The sequence below is a fragment of the Sycon ciliatum genome, chromosome 11 (assembly GCF_964019385.1).
Source record: "Sycon ciliatum chromosome 11, ocSycCili1.1, whole genome shotgun sequence".
Classification (NCBI taxonomy): Eukaryota; Metazoa; Porifera; class Calcarea; order Leucosolenida; family Sycettidae; genus Sycon; species Sycon ciliatum.
In genome coordinates this window covers 8768824-8789986 of record NC_088653.1, presented here as the reverse complement: position 1 = coordinate 8789986, position 21163 = coordinate 8768824, and the positions used below count along the sequence as shown (strand labels likewise).

Sequence of the window (21163 nt, the reverse complement as noted above, 5' to 3'; positions counted from 1 at the left end):
GCGAGCGGGGAGGGTTGGGGGCAAGAACTAAATAAAGTATAATTATATAATGCGTAAGGGGTGCACACTCAGATCCAGAGAAAAGAGTAAGCAGGGCACGAGGCGTATGGCAATATGCAGCAGTGTGTGGGCAGATGTGCATACGTCTTACAAAGTGTCAGTGGCCCAGTGCCATTGCTGGGCACTGAGGTGCCGGAAGACAGACACTTTGAAACTTTGCAGCCGTTTCCGGTCAGGTCCTGGCGCAGAGACATCCCGTAGCACTGCCGTTTGACCAGGTATGTCTTCATCTCACGTCCGCATTGCTCCAAGATTACCTGCTTTGCCATTGCTTGCAGCACCGGGGACATTTTACCTATTTCAGCGCTATACTTGGTGTCCACCTCGCCATCTTCTGTCATAGCGAGTGTGGCCCAAACCTCTACCTCTCGGCAAACACGGACAACGTATTGGTGAAACGACTCATCTGATCACTGCTTGCCTGTCAGCAATGTCTTCCACGCTTTATCCGGAGTCTTTCCGAGCGAGGCAAGCAACTCTCGCTTTGCTTCCTCGTAATTATTGCATCCAATACATATCCTCTCCGCTTTGCTACCCGCTAGCGCGATGCGCAGTCGCAGCAGCCATTCGCTTTCTTCGAACTCGTTCTTGGAACAGATGTCCTCGAACAGGTCAAGATAACGCTCCAATGGCTGCGTTCCATCATATGAGGGGATTTTCATCAACGGTTGACGCCCACCGCTGTGACTGGGAGCTTCCTCTGTACCTCCCTTCGCCGCTTTACAATCACCCTCATACGCATTGGCGATGCGCTCGTTAATCCCCTTAAGTGTTTTGTCAAACTCGGTGCGGAGCGCCTCCTCTCGCCGTCTGGCACTGCGCTCCTCACGCTCCTCATGCTGTTGGAGCCTCTGCTCCACATGTACCTTCAAAAACTCGCCTTCTAACTCTAACCGCTCTCCATTGTCGATAAAGCTGGCTTCCAAATTGTTCCATAGTTCCTGTGCCATGCTCGCTTCATATCCTGGCGTGGTCGCCAAATGTTGTGAACCCTCTAAGATTCTCTAAATTGTCAGGCTCGTACGACCACACGGCACGAGGACAACTCTTTTCCTTTACACAGGATATTTCACTTCATCGAATAATTAACAATGAACACTAATAACACCAGCTATTTATAGCATGCAAAAACAGCGTACATGCAAAAACATACGCATATAAATTGGGACATAACAGCGTATACAGCAAAACGCACACAGCGCATATAGCGTATGCCATGCAGCAACATCAGCGGTACGGCGGAGTCGAAATACAACATTGCAACGAATACAATGCCATAAGCGCGAAGGCCTTTCCCATTTGAGAACTGGTGGTTTGCAACACCATCACATGTGTTAAATTTCCAAAAAATATTAAGTGCTCCAAATTGATCCACAACTACTGATATCCAGTCTTAAGAAATTTTAGATCAATCACAGCACTGTAAGTGGGCAAATATTGCGGTACACCACACCTCTGTACAAATGTTGGAAGTGGTATTTCTGTGTAAGATACAAGTATGAGAGTTGGTATGTGTCTGATCCTGTTAGGCCATGCCATCACTCAACTGGATGAGAAGGAGGAATTTTATAGTCCTTGGGGGTGTACTCAGACACTTGCTTGTCCAAGTAATTAATTGGCTTCACTGACTATAGCGTATCTAAGGGCATATGACCAAGAGAGTTCCAGAGGCTGATATTGCATACGACCAAGAGAGTTCCAGGGGCTGATATTGCATATGACCAAGAGAGTTCCAGGGGCTGATATTGCATATGACCAAGAGAGTTCCAGAGGCTGATATTGCATATGACCAAGAGAGTTCCAGGGGCTGACATTGCATATGACCAAGAGAGTTCCAGGGGCTGATATTGCATATGACCAAGAGAGTTCCAGGGGCTGATATTGCATATGACCAAGAGAGTTCCAGGGGCTGATATTGCATATGACCAAGAGAGTTCCAGAGGCTGATATTGCATATGACCAAGAGAGTTGCAGGGGATGATATTGCATATGACCAAGAGAGTTCCAGGGGCTGATATTGCATATGGCCAAGAGAGCTCCAGGGGCTGATATTGCATATGACCAAGAGAGCTCCAGGGGCTGATATTGCATATGACCAAGAGAGTTCCAGGGGCTGATATTGCATATGACCAAGAGAGTTCCAGGGGCTGATATTGCATATGACCAAGAGAGTTCCAGAGGCTGATATTGCATATCACCAAGAAAGTTCCAGGGGCTGATATTGCATATGACCAAGAGAGTTCCAGGGGCTGATATTGCATCCACACCAGGCTCTGTACTGATGCTCTCCAAGCCCTTCACTTCCATGAAAACATATCTGCACACACGGAGTGCAATCCTAGTGGCTGTGACTACTTAGCACGCAGGATCATAAGCTACATACTAGTATTAGGTGCAGATACAATCATAGTCATTGAGACATTGTTACCTGACCAAACAGGAACATATTTTTGAATTGTTTTGGGAGCTGCTGCATGGACCAAATTAATGTTTCAAGTAACAAGTTGCTCAGCGTCCAAGCCAATGAAGCAGATCTCGTCTTCCGCTAGTACTCGTTGCTCTTACAGTGGTGAATCGAGACACATTTGCTCTGCATCATGACTGTCGATATGTGACAAACTTACTAGTGAAGGAGTCATTCTTCGCTCAACAATATCCACTTCGTTGTCATTCTCATCAGCGCTGCTTTCTTCAACACAAAATCTGCAGCCTCGCTGAGTCGCTTTGCGGCAGGAAAGAGTCGTCTTCCGGAGCCTCCCAGCTTTCACTTGACTCCCAGTCATCATCAAAAAATGTCGTGTCATGATTGGCGTCAACGACGACCGATGCGCGTGCGATGCTCGCGTCCTGCGGTCGTACTTATTCGCCCGCCAAGCGCAGGTATGTGGGGTTTCACAGTCGTGTCTCCTCACTTGCCTGGGGCTTCCCTAGCTAGCTAGTCACTGACAAACAAACAAACACGGGCTTGTCAGGGGGAAGAAAGATTAGTGACAAGAAAGACAGAAAGGTGATGGCTTAGTTGTTAGGTCCGCGACATTTCTTTCGCTCGACTTCACTTTTTGATCAATTTGATATCAAACACAAGCGTGTTTGCTGATCCGGGCTCATGTATTATACCAGTTTTTGAAGAAGTTTTTTTGGCACATTTTCCGCGTATTCAGGATAAAGAAAATAGTGCATTGATGAAAATGTGTGGATTCCACAGGTGGGCTGTGATAAATTGACACTAGTGTACACGAAAAATAATTCAAACCCCCAAATTGGAAGCAATTTTGCCATAGGAACTCAAGCTAATGGTGCCGGGTAGAGAGGCATGCCAGTATCTGAGGCGTCCGGATAAGAGACGTTTGAGTGTACTCATTGCTATTAATATTTGCAACTATTGCATCCTTTCCGCAGTCTTAGTAAACTACATTGCAGCCATTCATACATGATTGCACTCATTCCAAACACCCACACAGGGACGTTTCTGCTGCGAACGCCACATCTGGGTCACTAAATGTTTGGGCATAACCCATCATTAATTTGAACCAGTAACCTGATACTGAGCCATGCCTGAATATTTGGTGAATCAAAAGCGGTGTTTGCAGCAGGGAGACGATGTGTAAGTGTCTGGAGGGAATGCAGTGATATTGTTACCTCATTGGTTACGCAAGATTTCGAATGGGAAATTCATTTTGATGTATTTTCTTTTCTTCTAAGTTGCGCTTACCTTCTCCTCCTCCTCTGGGTACTGGCTCTCAAGATAGCGGATAATTGCCCTTAGTCTAGCCGTAGGCTGAGCGTAATCGCTGTCATCACTTGCTACTGCTGAGTCCAGGCATGTCATGTTGTTCTGGTAGAATGAACAATGGTCAATCAACAAGAAAGTAAAACAGACCTCTTAGTAAACATTGTAGATAGCTCTGTAAACCAGAACAGCAGTTGAATACTTTGCAGATTCAAGAAACAAATGACTTTTCTAATGCCTATTTTGAGAATTATCACAACTCCCATCAACACATTATAATAGCAGAGCCAAACCATGTCTTGGGATCAGAAAATTGTACAAGTACAATTTTGTAAATGCATACTTCAAGTATGGTATTGGTCAGGGGAAATATTGTAATTCGTCATTGGTTGATTCGCGTTGTTGTGTTGTAGGTAGACCGGTTTGTCCAATGGTCTTACCAATCTCCTTATTATCCTGTTATCTTTGTTCCCGAGGGACACACCTCGTGCACATCTTCATTGCGTCTTCTTCCCCTCATTGGACCTTTCCGCACGTGAGCCTTCCAAGTGATATGAGAAGGTTGGTGTTTTTCACTTCGCACTTCGTCTCAGTACCCCTGACAGGTGTGTGCCTTGTTGTCGCACTATCCGGCTATGTATTATCTCGTTGCGTTGGTGGATCGTTGTCAAAACTCGTAATGTGTTGTTTCTTCCTCTTTTACATGAATATTATTGGTTCACCACCCAAGGTTAAAATCGAATCACTGTTATCAACACATTGTCTCACATACAACTGCCTTCCTAACTTTGCACAATACTCACCATGTATCTATGTCACACATCGCAAGCATTTTCATTCTTATCCAATAATTCCTATTGACGTATTGACACATTCATTTTCTCTTTTCTCAATATATAAAACCTTAGGTTGTTTCCCATTTTCATTTAGTCACGACACTTCACTCATAATTTTGACAAGAAAAAGTTCTGGAGTTAAAACTTCTTTGGTTGCAATGTTTGTGATATGAATGCGCACTTGGTTCTATTCATCGGCATATTACGATTATTATCTCCACGCTGCCAATTTAACTAAAATTGTGACTTACCTTTCTCAAGGCAAAAAGATCTGAACCCTTTTGAAGCAGATATTCTATTACCTCCGGCGTGCCGCATTCACAGGCTCTGTGCAATGGAGTGTCTTGATCCTGGAGTAGGGAGAGGTGAGAATATTGAAGATAATTTGTATTGGGAAAACAACAAGGGGAGGGACGCCGAGACAAACGACCACATGATTGATCACGGCAAGAGAGAGAGAAAGAGAAAGAGAAAAAGAGAGAGAGAGAGAGAGAGAAAGAGAGAGAGAGAGAGGAAGAGAGAGAGAAAGGGAGGGAGAGAGGGAGGGAGAGAGAGAGGGAGAGAGATAGAGAGAGAGAGAAAGGGGGAGAGAGAGAGAGAGAGAGAGAATTAGAGTGAGCAAGTGAGAGAGCTACAATGTAGATAAAAGGCCTGAGTGCCTATGACCAATGCAGGTGCACAAGCAGCTGCTATACAGGAACTCGTCAAGCTTTGTGTACTGGGTGAAGACCTGCAAGAGAAAGGATTTACTAAGAAACAGTGTACAGAAGATGGGGACCTAACAGTTTGTTCAGGTTCTGAACAGAGTACTACTGCTAGTAATCAGGAAATATCATGCGTCATAAGAGACCATGTCTGAGAATACCAAAGTATGTGTGCAAGCCGATCTGTCCTTTCATTTTGCTCACAATCACGGAGGTAGGTTCCCTTTGGGGTGTATATCGACCGTCCTACGCCCTTGAAAAAGTTTCTTAAGGTAGAACCTCAACAAAATGCCAAGGACCATAATTACCCCCCCCCCCCCCGATATGATATAATCCCTTCGGGAGCCCTTCTGGCTTCACCAAAGCCGCGAGGTACTGCCGTTTGGTGACTCAGCTTGACCAACCACACAGCTCCGTGGCCCGGGAGGGGTGTGCTGCTGCGTAAGTCGCATGATACGTGGTCCAAGCGTCGAGCAAGGCGCCAATGCCCTCGACTCTCCTGGACTGGAGTGCCCGCTTACAGGTGCCAGAACCACTGGGCCGTAGGAGCTGTAGTGGTCACATTGTAAAACGCTGCGGCTAGTGTCCCCTAGGGACTGACTAGTCACTTGGCAATAAGGAACCAAATCAAAGTCAACGACTGGCCCGTCACTACCTTATCATGAACGGGTTTCGGCACCGTAGCATAAAAAGGTTTTCTTACCTGGGCGTGGGAGAGCTCCCGCGCCGCACGAACGTTGCGCGGAGCTTGGATCGGAGGCGCCGGCGTGTGGGTTGTCAGCACGGCTGGAGCTGCAGCGCGAACCTCCTCCCGACAAAAGTCTCCCAGGGATGGGGCTGCAGTTGCCTCGGCTAGCTTCTGCTCCGCCAAGTCCTCGCGTACAGTAGTCTGGAGCCAACTTCAACTCGAGCAGGCGAGTCCGCGGAGTAGGTTTTGTTCCTGTCGGGTCTAAATAATTGCGGGATGCCAGTGCGTTTCGCAGCTCAGCAGGGCGCATTTTGGCTGGACATCGCTCACTGACAGACACATGGTTGATCGGATATTGATCATAAACTGGCCGCGATCGTCAAACAATTTGACCGTCAACGCAGCAACGCAAAGAGCGTTATGGCTGGACATCGCTCACTGACTGAGACATGGTTGATCGGATATTGATCAGAAACTGGCCGCGATTGTCAAACAATTTGACCGTCAGCGCAGCAAAGCAAAGAGCGTTTTGGCTGGACATCGCTCACTGACAGAGACATGGTTGATCGGATATTGATCAGAAACTGGCCGCGATTGTCAAACAATTTGACCGTCAGCGCAGCAAAGCAAAGAGCGTTTGGGCTGGACATCGCTCACTGACAGAGACATGGTTGATCTGATATTGATCAGAAACTGGCCGCGATAGTCAAACAATTTGACCGTCAGCACAGCAAAGCGAAGAGCAAGAAACAACAGCATGGCGAATTGGAGTAATGCGCATGCTCCGCACAGTCCCGTGCGGAGACGCGGGAATTCGGAGTGAATGCATGTTATGCATGTACAAGTGTTGCTTATGGCAAGGATGTTGGTGTGTTGCTAACTCCACTTACCGTGCCATGCACGGAAACTTATATTTTATGAAGGTTCACGTCCTTGCAATCGAGTCGCTTCGGGCCAGGAAGAGGATACGCAAAGCGATAAAAATTCGGGACATGGGCCCGAGAATAAACGACAACGCAGGATTGAACCTCCTGTAAATGCATTCCTGGTACAAATTACTGGCCCATTACTTGCTTCTCCCGGATAGTGAATTCTTTTCCTACTTCCATAAACTGCTGTTACCAGCACCCGCAATTATGTGCACATGTACATATTATTTTATAAAAGGTAAAAAAGACCAAGAAACTACAAGTTACCCTATAATGGCCACTAACACCATCAGTTACTAAACAATCAGCTTATGCAATAACATCACTAGCCAGTTAGTTGTAGAACGTCAGTGCCGTCGGTCAGTGTCGTGCAATGTTATCGCATGAGCTGATTGTTTAGTAACTGGTGGTGCTAGTGGACATTAAAGTGTAACTCGTAGTGTATTGGCCCTTTTTGCTTTTGCATAAATAATCCTTGGCTCTCCATCCGAGTTCATAGATGTACATAATACACGCACATGTTCTGCTTGGTGCATGTGGAATGTTTTACAGTTGTCACGTATCATGCGTTTGCTGTACCAGTTTTGTGTTTGTTTATGATGTTTCCTCAACCTCTTTTCTCTCTCTCCATAGTTCATGGATGTATGAATAATTATTATCTCCCCACAGCACTGTTCATTATCAAACCTTTCCCAGTGGTGATCATGCCCAAATTCATTCTTGATGTCCTTGTTGCTATTATCATTTCTGATGATGGGTATTTTATGACGGAAACAATTAAATATTTTCCTGATAATTATGATTCTGCGTGAGTCTGTGTTGCTCACAGTCCACTTTCACTAATGAAGGTGAGTGACGCATCCTATAGGTTCCTATATCTAGTAGTTGTTTGCTTTACAAAACTGTGTTACGTTCTGTCCTCTGAGTCCTATTTCATGTTTATTAAGCCACGCCAGGTTATTTCTATGCTTCGCGTCACCACGCGCGTATCTTTTCAAATAGTTCATGTTGTGCTGGCCTGGTGCCCCGCAGGAGTCCCTTGTGGGACAAGACAAAGACTAATTATCAACAATGAGCATGCGTGTAATAGATGAGAGAGAGACAATACGGAGAGAGACATTACGGCGACAAACACTATACACAACTTCTCCCTTTCCGGGGAAGAAGGGGGGGGGGGGGTAGAGAGAACGAACGTATGTATACAATATTATGTCCTTTTCCCGGGAAGAAAAAAGAACAAGGAAAATACTAGCAGGCGACACCTTTCACACCAAGGTTCAACTCGAGTTCAACTCGAGTTACAGGACTGCACCCAAAAAGGTCAACCAAGCTAGTAAGTTGTACCCTGCAGGCACGGTGACCAGGTGACTGGTGTACGCAGGAGCATGTGACCGCTTCTTCAACCATGTTCGATTGGGAATAAGGGAGGAACGCTGCATCGCAGCCTTTTCGGACCAAAACCAGTCGACTCAGCGTCCAAAAGACTACAACATATTGGCCAATCGCGGTCATCCGTGCTTTTATAAGAACGAAATGGCGCTTTTAGTGCCATTTTGCATACAAATCCCCATCTCGTAGGGTGCAGTCACCCAGTTTCGGTGGAAGTGCGCGAGTTCGATTGGGATTAAAGTAGGAAGGGAGCGTCTCAGCTTCCTCGGACCACAACCATTCGACTCAGCACTCCGAAGACTACAACTGGTAACATTTTGATTTTTACCTTAACTTCCCCTTTAAGTAGTGCAAATCAACGAGATTGAGAGTTGAGCTAGGGCCTACACAACATACCGTAAGTAGCAGAGCATGCCTAGCATTTGCACAGCTACATAAGAGAGTATTCTTTTGTTTGAAAAAATTCATGAAGAATTTCGAGGCAAAAATGAGAGGATCGAGAGTGAATAAAGAAGCACACGCGTCCAGGACTCTCACGTGTGACAAGGCCATCGCAGAGTGGTACAACGTCTGATTGGACAGCGAGAACAAGATGTGACTGCGTGAGAATGTCTGCATGTCTGGTGTTTAGTGATGTACACTTGATAATGTACATATACCGCAAGTGAACAGGTCAAAACAAAACAAATGAAACACAAAGAGAGAATAAGCTACAGCTAACCATGCGCCTGACAGTTCCTTCCAGTCAGAGTCGATCCGGAATGCTCGAGGCCGAGGCACGTCCATACCGTGACACCTCTATCTCTCCCATAAGGATCGGTTGAACACGGCATGGGGACATGGCGATCAGTGCTCAACAGCAGGCTTATTGGAGCTGCCGAGAGATAGAGCATGCGGGACAACAAACTGGCTGGACAGGGACGACGGTCAGGAGAGACAAGGAGCAGTGGCGTGACTGTTGATGAAGAATAGAGTTCACGAGTTGAACGAAACAAGTATAGCGTAGTGCATGCCGGGCATGACTGGACCCACATTTAGTGTTACCAAACGTTTCAGACTGACGACGACAACATATGACGATGACGACGATGACGAAACTGTCCCGGAGCTGGGGATGCTCAAACTGCTGGCTAGACGTGGAGGGTTCTTTTCTAATTCTACAGGTGTAGGAACCTCAGCTGCCACCATGTTGTGTTCGCTTGGTGCCACGCAGGACTCCATTGTGGGTCAAGACAAAGACTGATTTATTTACAATGAGCATGCGTATAATAGATGAGAGAGAGGCAACACAGAGAGGGACAATACGGCAACAAACACTATACACAACAGTTGACAAGAAAAGAAAAGAAAAACACCCAGATGAGTTCATCGATGTCTGTTCTGGTGAACATTCTCTAGCCAGTATCAAATCCAAGATTATCAGCTTCTCGATGATCTTGCCCGGCGATGATACTACAGTAGAAAGTGTGATGGTGCGAGCGATGAAAATTCTTTATTTCCAAGCCGTACGGTAGGGCCTGTTCACCAAGCGAGCAGAGATTCCAGGGTGTCAAGGACTCCGCGATTTTCCTGGCCCGTGATGTGGAGGAATTCTACTGGACTTATGTCAAAGTACAGAATTAGCCATCCATGAAGCATGTTGCCCCATCGCTCCAGCCCAGTCTGCCAACTGTACTGTGGAGACTTTTTGTCGTTTTGGATAAGAGATAGTTCAGTAGTGCAGCTATTCTGTGTACAACATGGCTCAGTACACATAGAATGGAGTTTTGTTTTCCTCCATTTCTGTTTTTCCCCTCCGATATACAAATAATCTACGTGGAGCTAACACACACTAACTACATTACTGCAACATTAGCACCATATCCCTCACACACTCATACTCAGCCCAAGGCAACAAGGAATTGTTTTGGAGATCGTGTGCTGCTTCGAGTAACTGGTCGTGTAATGCAAAAGCTCGAAGAGCTGGAAAGCAATGCCAGGCCACTGGCAGCAACTGGCTCGCGAGCAGCCGCAATAAACCCACATTGTGCCACAATGGGGTTGCAAGGCAACGCCAATGCAAGTGGCAACAACTGGCTCGTGAAGAGCCGCAACTAGCGAAGCAAGTGACCAATTAGGAGCGATAGAGCTCCACAAAGCAGCAACACTATCCCCGAACAACCCCCCAGCATTAAGAAATTATCGAGCAGTGGCATTCCTATGCTAGGACTTCAGGGATGGAACATAAACTGTCCGTGAAAAGAATTAGATAAGGTCACTCAGTGAGGCAAGCTGAGCCGAGATATTGGACTTGGTCTCCATTGGAATTCGCATCTAGAGTAAACACACATCGCTCTGCCACCTGCCGGCAGAACGAATCAGCGAATCTGGTATCTCTGCCATGGCGGCGGTAGTAGCTGCGCCAATTCAGCTGCGCCAATTCACCTCCTCTCCAGCCTCCACAACCAGTGGCTGCATACAGCCGGGGAGAAAGGCGCAGCACGCATACTCACCATTGACATAGCCGGCGCGTTTGATCGCGCATCACACCCCGGTGTGCTACACAAGTACAACGTATACGGCCTACGTGGGCAACTGCACCAGTGGCTCAGCAGCTACCTCATTGAACGCTACCTTCAAGTCGTCATTTGTGGCCAGACATTCTCAAGGCTCCCAATTCAGACTGGAGTCCCCCAGGGCAGTATTCTGGGTCCGACTCTCTTTTTCATATACGTGAACGACTGCGAGGACCACGTACCAGCCGGTGCTGACCTAGCCTCATTCGCAGACGACACTACACTGCATGCCAACATCACCTCCACCACCCAATCCCTCCAGCTAGCAGTCAACAACATCTCCCTCTCAAGTCAAGAATGGAAGATGGAAATTTGAACCAGCCAAATCCCAAGCAGTGACTGTTAGCTTCCACCGCACCCAATGGAACATGCCACAGATTGATTTCAACGGATCTAACCTGAGGGAACAAGAGGAGCTCAGGCGTCGGTTTTGATGGTCAGCTTACCTTCCGGCGCCACTTTCGTATCGTAGCCCTCCGGGCAACACAGCGACTTGGCGCTTTGTGTTAGGCTTTCCACCTTTTAGACGTGCCCGGTCGCATCCAAGCCTACAATGCCTTTGTGCGCCCAGTGATGGAGTACTGCCCCATCGTCTGGATGTTAGCAGCCCCATCCCATCTTGCAAGACTCGACCGTGTGGAAGCCCGGGCCATCCAAACCATCGCCCTAATGTTTTGGCAACCGAGTGTTGCTCTTCGTCGGATAGTTGCAGCACTTTGCCTCCTGTACAAGATGGATTGTCCAGATGCACATCCCCTTCTACAGAGGATGCTGCCACCCCACCAACCCCAACACCAAACAGTCCACTCCACCCGTAGTACGATTTAGAGATGTAATGCCCATGCACACCAACTGGCAAATGAACTTCCAGTCCATTCCCGAAACAACCTGTGCCAAGCCTACCCTCACACAGTTGTCCCCGTCTGGAACCAGCTGCCCGCCGGAGTCTTCTCTGGTCCATTCTGCACCAAGAACTTGCAACATTAAAAGGTTGCAGCCAACCATTGTTTGAAGACCAACGACTGGTCGTGGGTACATGACCATCTCTGAGTATCAGCATCACATCTGCCTCACCCCATGACTTTTAAATTACGCTCCAAATACTCCTCCCAATAACAACTGTTCTTCTATTCTCTCATTCTCCACCTAACACTGGCTGTGTGATCTTTTCCTCCTTGAAATGTCCTGTCTCTCCTCCTAACATTTCGTATCATGTACCTGCCGCTCCTTTCAATTGTTTCTTTTTTCTTTCTTTTTGGTGTGTTTTATGTCCCCATAACGTCGAGACCTCAGGTTGGCTGAGGGCAAAAAGCCTTACCATCGCTATGCTCCCACTATGCAATTTTTTGTCTTTGCCTGTGAGCTGTGTTCATTGTAAATAAATTTAAAATATGGTCGCACTCATTGACTGTATAAGGTCTGGTTACGTTGGTGGACAGTTAGTCATAACTCGGAACATTTTGTCCTTCTCCTTTTTCACAATATATTATGTACAGCAATGTAGTGATAAAACTAGGTCAAAGCAGAATAGCTAAAAACAACGATGATTAATACGTGACCAATATACATCATGCCTATACATAATTAATTGTTCTTGCTCTCATTTGCTCATGCCGCTATATTACCTTGTTCATGCGGAAGGAATGTATGGGAGAAGGTACGTCACAACATGAAGAGAAGGCACGGAAGTTTACTCGCAAAAAAGTATTCAACTGCGTAATTCTTCTTCCTGCTCATAAAAACGAGCATGCATCAGGGGTAATCTGACTTACATTATTCCTTGGTTCCAACGAATGTCCAGAAGTGAGAAGATATTCCATTGTGGAAACATGACCATCATATGTTGCATAATGTAATGGTGTGTCACCATCCTGGAAGTAGCAGCAAATTAAAGACAAGACATGTACACACATACCCACATTCATACACATGTTGATGCACACGCACCCTTGCACGCACACACACACACTCATGCATGCATGCACACACACACACACACACACACGCACACAAACACACACACACATCCAAAAACACACAAACACACAGGCACCTCAGATCCCAGATCTCAGACCTGCTCGTCGCAGGAGCAATGGTAAAGAACAGGTACGTTAGACACAGCAACTAGTGATGGGATAACGCACACACACAAACACACACACACAAACACACACACACTTTGTTACCAGATAACCACAAACCATCATGGTGCAAACGCCGGCACAAACACACACAGATGCGCATAGCGATGGCAGCCGAAGGAGTGGAGGCGGGGCAAGAGCAGCTAAACCGACCAGGGGTCTCGGCCTCAGCACTGCTCATGCGCGTCAAACAGAAAAATACGAAAATTTAAAAAAATGAGCAGGAGCACTACAGAGCAAATGTGAAATAAGGGTGGCAGCACGGCCACGGAATGTTGTTCAATGGGAGGAAAAAGGTTGAGGTTCAGGTACACCATACATTGACTGCATACGCCCGGCAGGTATCCTAAATCGTACACACAAGCACGCACGCGCACACACACACACGCACACACGAACAGCCACACACACACACACACACACGCACACACGAACAGCCAAACACACACACACACACGTACTATACACACACACCCTCACACTATATACACACACACACACTATACACACACGCACACACACACACACACACGCACACACACGCACACACACACACACACACACACACACACACACACACACACACACTATACACACAAGCACGCACACACGCACACACACGCACACACACACACACACGCACACACACACACACACACACACACACACACACACTATACACAATAGCACGCACACAAGCACACACACACACACACTATACACACAAGCACACACACACACACACACAGATCACAGGTGCGTAGTAGTCTAAGGTCCAAGGTGGTATTTTCTAGAAACTCGTAACGTATAGGAGCTCACAAATCTTTTAGAGCTGTTCCGGACTAAGTTGTGGCTGCTGAAGACGATAAAAGTATCGGCAAGTCTGTACAGTTGTCCGTTTGTTAGATATAGCGATCTTCCGCTGCATACGGAAATTGTACATGTACTCGAACCCAGTCATTCTAGAGTATATTGGGTTTCTGCATACAGAGTCCGTTTTAGACTCCAGTTGGTGGCAGTCAGGGAGGGTACGACTCCCTGGTGGCAATAAAACATCATTCAGCTGAGTACATTGAAAAAAGCAAAAATGTTTAGGTAAAATTTAGGTGGACTTGCAAGGTCAGTGCGAGCAACTGTACAAACACAATCAAATTGATTTTCATGCGAGTCTGTGGCATGGCTGTCAAACTTTGAGTTGTGTAATGTGGCGCTCAGTCCCTGATACAAATTTAGAGTCGGTGCTACAAAAATGAAAAGTACATTGGCTGTGTCATGTACTCAAGCGTAGCAGCAATTAGAATACAGTAGCAATGACTCTGGGCCGACATAATTAAATACAAGTGAAAAGACAACCAAACTATTTACATGTCGGTCTCAAGCGGTGCAGCAGCAAAGAATAGCAAAGAGCGACCAGAATGATATACAGGTGACACAACGAAATTATTTACATATTCAGCAGTTTGCAAGCTAAGTATTTACATATTATAGCAAAAAAAATCGGTTTATGACGCAGTAAACACATGCATCAGAGTTTTGCTCGCAGTCCACAAGACAGCAGGATGAAGTAGGTCAATACACCTCTGGATTTCAGTGTTGATGTCGTCATCATCATTGAAACAATCACTGCCAGCTCCATAGGAAAAGCCACTTGTACGGGCAAGTCAACATGCGTATCATCAAACTAAAGTGATTGGGGAAATAATATCAAAATAAACAATTAAACACAAAAGCAATAAAACATTGGTCTTATTGTTTTGACCAGGTGGTGATCAGGGAAATAACTGGACCAGGGGACAACGCTGCACGATTGCCATCTGCTGGGTCGCCCGCCACAGCCGACACCGAACCAGGCAATAACGCGGCACACGCGCCATCCACTGGGTCCCCCGCAGCATGCACACCATCCACCAGCCCTCGATGCAGATGAGGAGGGCTCTCATAGGTTCCCGTAAGCAGGAGCTGCACGAGTGGTTTGGTCGCTTGGATAGATGCAGCCAGTTCTACCCGAGCGCGGTGCTCTCGAGAACCGGGATAGCCTGAACACCAAATCGCCGGTTAAACACCATCCCTCAGCAGGACCGGCAACAGGCACTCGTTCAGCTTCCTATCGAGCTCAGTCAACAGTCCAGGCGCGCACGGTGAGCCGCGCAGGTGATAAGCCCAGATCCCAGCCAAGCCTTTGGTGAATACAGCAAAGGCAGCGTGCGGTTGGGTCAGTGCCATACCAGAGAGGTCATGACTCATCTAAGGCCTTCTTCCACAGTTCTGGTTCTCTGCGGGATGCAGACCGATGGAACTGCAACCGGTCGCCGAAGTGTGCCATGAGGCGTTGCTTCACCGCGAAGGAATTCTGAACATGACCGGTCAATCCTAGTTCGTCCAGGAATCGACTGTAACGTTTACATACTTCAGTCATATCTGTTGCGGAGTTACTCTGAGTCAGGACATAAATTTCAATCCACTCACACAATTTCATGAATGCCTGCGCCTTCACATCGCCATTCTGGGCCAGATCAGAATCCACTGCATCATTAGCAAGACGTTTCAGAGACTTTTAGTTTACGTACAGTGAAAAACAGCTACGGTGATACTTGATCTCATTCGCTATACCATCCTGATTTTCAAGTTCGTTCAATATTCTAGCGTGGCTGCGTGTACAAGCAGCATCGAGCAGACTAAACTCTGACTCGTATGTGGCGTACTGAGTAAATTTCTCTGCCAAGCGTCTGTTCTGCGTGTCAGGTTTATAATCCTGGCACACCACACACTTGCTCAGATCGTGCGTGTTCCCCTTTGGGTCTGCCTGCCTGATTCGGCTCCAAAACACTCTAGAGCAAGCTTTTCTTCAAACGTCCAAGGTTTCGAATTTCTTGACGGACTCTGTATGCAGAAACCCACTACATGTACAGTATCCTAGAATGACTGGGTTCGAGTACATGTACAATTTCCGTATGCAGCGGAAGATCGCCATATCTAACAAACGGACAACAGTACAGACTTGCCGATACTTTTATCGTCTTCAGCAGCCACAACTTAGTCGGAACAGCTCTAAAAAGTTGTGAGCTCCTACTTGCCACGAAACTTCTAAACTGTGACTCTTTTCCGAAATGGGACCGCGCACTATAGAGGCCCAATGCCAGTCAGCAGATCGCAGATACTTATGAACGCCTTCTTTGAGCTGCTGGAGGCGAGGTGGAGTTAGTGGTGCTGTGATGAGCTCTGGAGGAAGGCGATTCCACTCCTCAACAATTGCGGACGGAAATGATCGCTGTACGCTGTTGCGTGAGTGAGGGTTGTGGGGCATGGCAAACTGCAATTCATGGCAAATCCGGCTCTGCTGACGAGTGCGAGGATGCCCTTGCAGCTCTGGTGCAACGGCAGGGATCATTGCTCGCAGTGGTGAGCTAGTTGGGAGGCACTGGAGCTTGTATAAGTACGTGTGAGCAGCAACAGCATGGCGGAGGGCCAGACTTGGGAGCCATAACTCACGAGAGATGATCTTGAGAGCTCGTAACTGAGCTGCATCGAGCTGGCGAAGGGTTGTAGTGGCAGCCCACATCCAGACCAACGGGCAGTATTCCATTACTGGTCTGACGAAGCCTTTGTAGACCCGCTCTCTTCCACGAACATCAAGGATGGGGGCAGCTCTGTTCAGGAAGTGTAACCGCTGGTGTGCACGTACGGCTACAGAGCGCAAATGCTGGTGGAAAGACAATTTTGTGTGGAACTGGACTCCTAGGAGCTTGAGCTCTGCTTCCTCCACAACTGGTACTCCATCGAAGGAGATGGCCGGGAGCTGCCGACGTGGCCGATGGTGATCGATGGTGAGGGCCTGGGATTTGGTGGGCTCAAATGAGATCTTCCAGGCTTTGCCCCAGGCGGAGAGGTCATCCACTGCATGCTGCAAAACACGGCTTCGTTCATTCACGTCTGCGCGCACTGCGAGACACTGATACAGCGTGGCGCCGTCCGCATAGACAGCGAGATCTACGTCCTCTCCGAGAGTAGTGTCACTGTCATTCACGAATAACAAGAACAGGGTAGGCCCCAATATACTCCGACTGCACGGAGATGCCAAGCTGATAGATAGTCGGTCAACTAAGTTAAAAGGGGTCCCCTGAGCCCATAGACAGCAGCCTTGTGAATCACACCTTTGTGGAACACCTTATCAAATGCTCCAGCTATGTCTATTGCAAGAACATGGGCTGAGCCTCCCGAACCGGCAGCTCTACGACATAGATGATGTAGGAGCGTCAGGACATCTGCAGTTCCAAGGCGTTGGCGGAATCCATATTGCTTTGCAGACAGAACATTATGGCAGTCTAGAAAGTTCATGATTGCGAAGTTCACAATGCCATTACCTTTGAGATAATGTTGAGTAGGGACACTGATCGGTAGTGGCTGATGGGTGAACGGGAGTTCTTCTTGTGAACTGAAACTATTCTGGCCTCTTTCCAGTCTGCCGGTTGTCTTGCAATAGAGAAACAAGTGGCAAAGAGGCGTGCTAGGGGGGGGGGGGGGGGCAGCAAGCTCGTTTGCACACGTCTTGAGGACACAAGTTGGGATGTTGTCAGGTCCTGTTGCTTTGGGCTCGGGCTACAGCTGGTTCCCTGAAATGCACTTGGTGCAAGAGGGCGGTAGACTTAGGCTCATCCTCGTAATCATCCACAAGAGAGCAGTTCCCAGCAAAATACTTCCCAAACGCCTCAGCTTTGCTACTATTGGTGGAGTGTTAATTGCCATCACGATCGATGATAGTAGGTACGCCAGAGTTGCGTCCATGGCCACTGGCTTGCTTCAGAGTTTTCCACTACTCTTTATCGATTGCACAACTCGCTTGCAGTCGAGCTCGAAGACGCTGACGCTGGATTGACTTTGCAGCAGAAATGCGGAGGCGGGCATTTGTGCAGGCTATCCTTTATGTGCTCTGATTTTGCAACACAAGGTTGTGAGCGGTTCCTAAGCTGGCCGGCCTGCATGCACCCGTACTACGTCATACTCACCTTTCGTTCCATCGGCCTGGGTAGCTACTTGCGCGCCCATGGTTGCCATAGCTACCCATGCCCTTTATATTGCAATGTTTCCCAGTCGATCTCTCTCTCTTCAATAATCTCGCTCTCTTCAATAATCTCGCTTTCTCACTCTTCATCAATGTAGTTGTTTCGTTCGTCTTGGTCTCTTGTCTCGTCGTCTATAATAAATGTCGTTCCCAATACCTTGTTCCCATTGTCCGTTGTAATGTCTGCAGAAGATGTCGTCAGTTGACGTTCTTCGGACTCAACATAACAACAACAGCAGAGTGACGAAATTATGTAGCATTATTCACACATCGACGAGGAATAGCATTAAAAAATTGTACAGACAACATTTTCTTTCTGGAAACAAAGCATAGGATCAAACTTAAGCTTGTTTAACGCTTCTAACGCAGCCAAATGCAATCGACCTCTACCATGTGACAGTATCGAGCAAACGTCATTACAGTACAACTCCCGACAATTAGCATACGTGGACAGATGGCTTTAGATAGATGAAGTACCACTCTGGGCTCATTTCTTTGTTGTCCCCTCAAGTGTCCTGTCATCTCTCCTCTGCGTGACATCACAGTACCCATCTCATGGCCTGGTTGAGTTCATTGTCCCTTCAGCTGCATCTCCTCCAGTATGATTCTTCATGGAGCTTTTCACTCTAGCTTCTCTAGTCTCAAAGTTCTGGTCGCGGTCTTCCACGTTCTCTAACATCCACTTTTGTTATTACTTCTATTGTCATTGTAAGTCGGTCCTCTTCAGTACGTCTTCTCACTTGGCTTCATGTGATCCTGATAAATCCTTTCACAGTTTGGTTGGTTTTTGGGTGGGCCTTTCTCCAACTTTCACATTTCTCTGGGTTGACTTCAGCCCCAAACATGTGGAGGAGGAGAAGTAAGTTGGCATATCTACACCAAAAGAGGATGATCCAACAGTAGACTGTGAATTACATTTAGGAGGACGACCAAGACGACAACGAAACTCAAGCGCATCAAGCGGAACAACACTTTACGGCACATTTTGGCGGATGCGTGCGCTTTATTATCATACTGTTTTTACAAAACACATACATCGTTATTTTGACGGCACGAAGCAGAAAGGCGGCAATGAGACATACGGAATGGCACGGGTGGAGGAAAGGGAGGGGCAGCTTGCTGGCCATAGGATTTCGGCTTCATTGCTACCCAAGTTCGAGGCAAGGGGATTAACGGCCGGTGTTCATAACGGCAGCATCCACACAACGCAGACGGGAAAGGTGTCAGCTATGTATAGATGACACAGACCTGACACAGACCTGAGCCTCGAGATAACTACGGACTTCTGGACAAGGCCTCTATATGCCCGGCCATGGGAGTACCGAGACCGTCCGAAGCCCAACCGGCAACACCCTAGCAGCGCTGCGAGAGATGACCCTACACCTGATGGTGCTGACAGCGCTTACATAGACAGTACGGCATCAGCTGGCGCCCCCCACCCCCCATTGATCAGTGCAGCTCCGCAGCTCCGCTGGCTAGTGACCAACGCATTCGGTCTCACCAACAAGCTGGAAGCGTGGCAGCATGCACTGCTCAACGATAACGTTGACATAGCAGTTATCACAGAATCGAACTTCTCGGCCAAGACTGTAGCCTCTGAGACGATATTTCCAGGATACTCGCTTCCCATCCAACGTGACCGGGATGCATTTGGCGGCGGCATTGCTGTATGGGTGAAGTCCAGCCTCCCTGTGGTGCACCTCGACCAGATTCCCATTGATGACCATGAAGACCTCCGGCTCGCAGTGAGTCTTTCTACGCAACAATCTGTTGTTATCGGTGCCTTTTTTCGACCTGGATCCTGTGCGGACAACGACGCCTGTCTGATTGAGTATCTTGGACCTGCACTATACGTGACCCGCACTCACGGCACTCACATAATGCTAGCTGGGGATTTTAATGTCCATCAAGAGACTTGGCTCTGCAGCAGCAAAACAACTGTAGCTGGAGAGGCCTTGGAAGAACTGTGTGCTGAGCCTCAACTCCACCAGCATGTCTTGCAGCCGACTAGGGGTCTGAACACCCTGGACCTCATCCTCTCCAACATGCCCGTTCCTATCGACACCACTGCCAAAGCGCCACTTGGTTGCTCTGACCATGGGGTTGTTCTTGCCGACTTTTACCTCACCCCTGATGCTGAGCAAGCTACCTCCAGGACTGTCTGGCGCTACAATCAGGCAGACTGGGGGCGCTTCAGACTGGTCCGCCATTGCGACTGACGACCCTGAAGAGTCCTGCAGGAAGCTAAGTGACGTCATCTCCAGCGGGATGCAGAAATTTATCCCCGCCAAGCAGCTTGTTACCCGCCCAGCAGACCCCAAATGGTGGACTCCTGAGTGCACCACAGCATTTAACGCTAAAGACAAGGCATGGAATGCGTGGAGACGCAATATTGTTAGCGAAGCCCACAAGGCTTGCTTTATGAGCTCCGTCGAAGATGCTATCCTCGCGAATGTGCGAGCTCGCACATCCTGGGAACTGAAAGTTCGTCGGAAACTGTCACGCGGAGGCCTGAAAGACAAGCAATGGTGGTCAGTGCTCAAATTTGCTGCTGACGCCAGTCACGGCTCCCCTATACCATGCCTGGTGGATGACGCTGGTCACCAACTCCGTATGGATGCTACCAAAGCGAACTACCTTGGTCCTTTTTCGCCAATAAACGTAGCCTTGGAGATGATGACTTGGGCCCGGGGGGATCTCCCTCATGCACGCCAACCCGAGGTCATTCCACTTACCCGTATCCACTTCCACCTCGAATACACACCACTGATAGGGATGGGCGCAGCCAGCTCTCACCTGTAAAGTCCCCGACCGAGTACAGCGGAAGGCCCTTTCTATCATTGGTCCTGACGCCTTGCTGCAGAGGGTAGCTGCCCGCCGCCAAGTGTACGCTCTAACGTACATGTACAAGCTAATGTGCCTTCAAGACCGTGTCCGCCATCAGCATCAGCTACAAACAGTGTTCATCCTTGCGGCCCCCAACTTTCTCGAGCGTTCGTTCCCATAATTAGGGTGTAGTGGATGAATGAAACAGGCTGCCGCAAGAAATGTGTCCGGAACCGGTGCCCCAGT

At 48.0% G+C, this 21163-nt stretch overlaps 1 protein-coding gene across 1 annotated transcript in view; it reads right to left on the bottom strand.

The window, feature by feature from the left end:
• LOC135827273 (uncharacterized) overlaps positions 1-12781 on the bottom strand; it is a 67743-nt gene extending 54962 nt beyond the window's left edge. Inside the window, exons 1-3 of the mRNA XM_065339804.1 lie at positions 12664-12781; positions 4878-4976; positions 3773-3895 (exon numbers count right to left, since the gene is read on the bottom strand). Coding sequence (XP_065195876.1) covers positions 3773-3895; positions 4878-4976; positions 12664-12711 — 270 coding nt within the window. The 5' untranslated portion in view covers positions 12712-12781. The remainder of the gene's footprint in view (positions 1-3772; positions 3896-4877; positions 4977-12663) is intronic.
• Positions 12782-21163: the final 8382 nt, after the last annotated feature.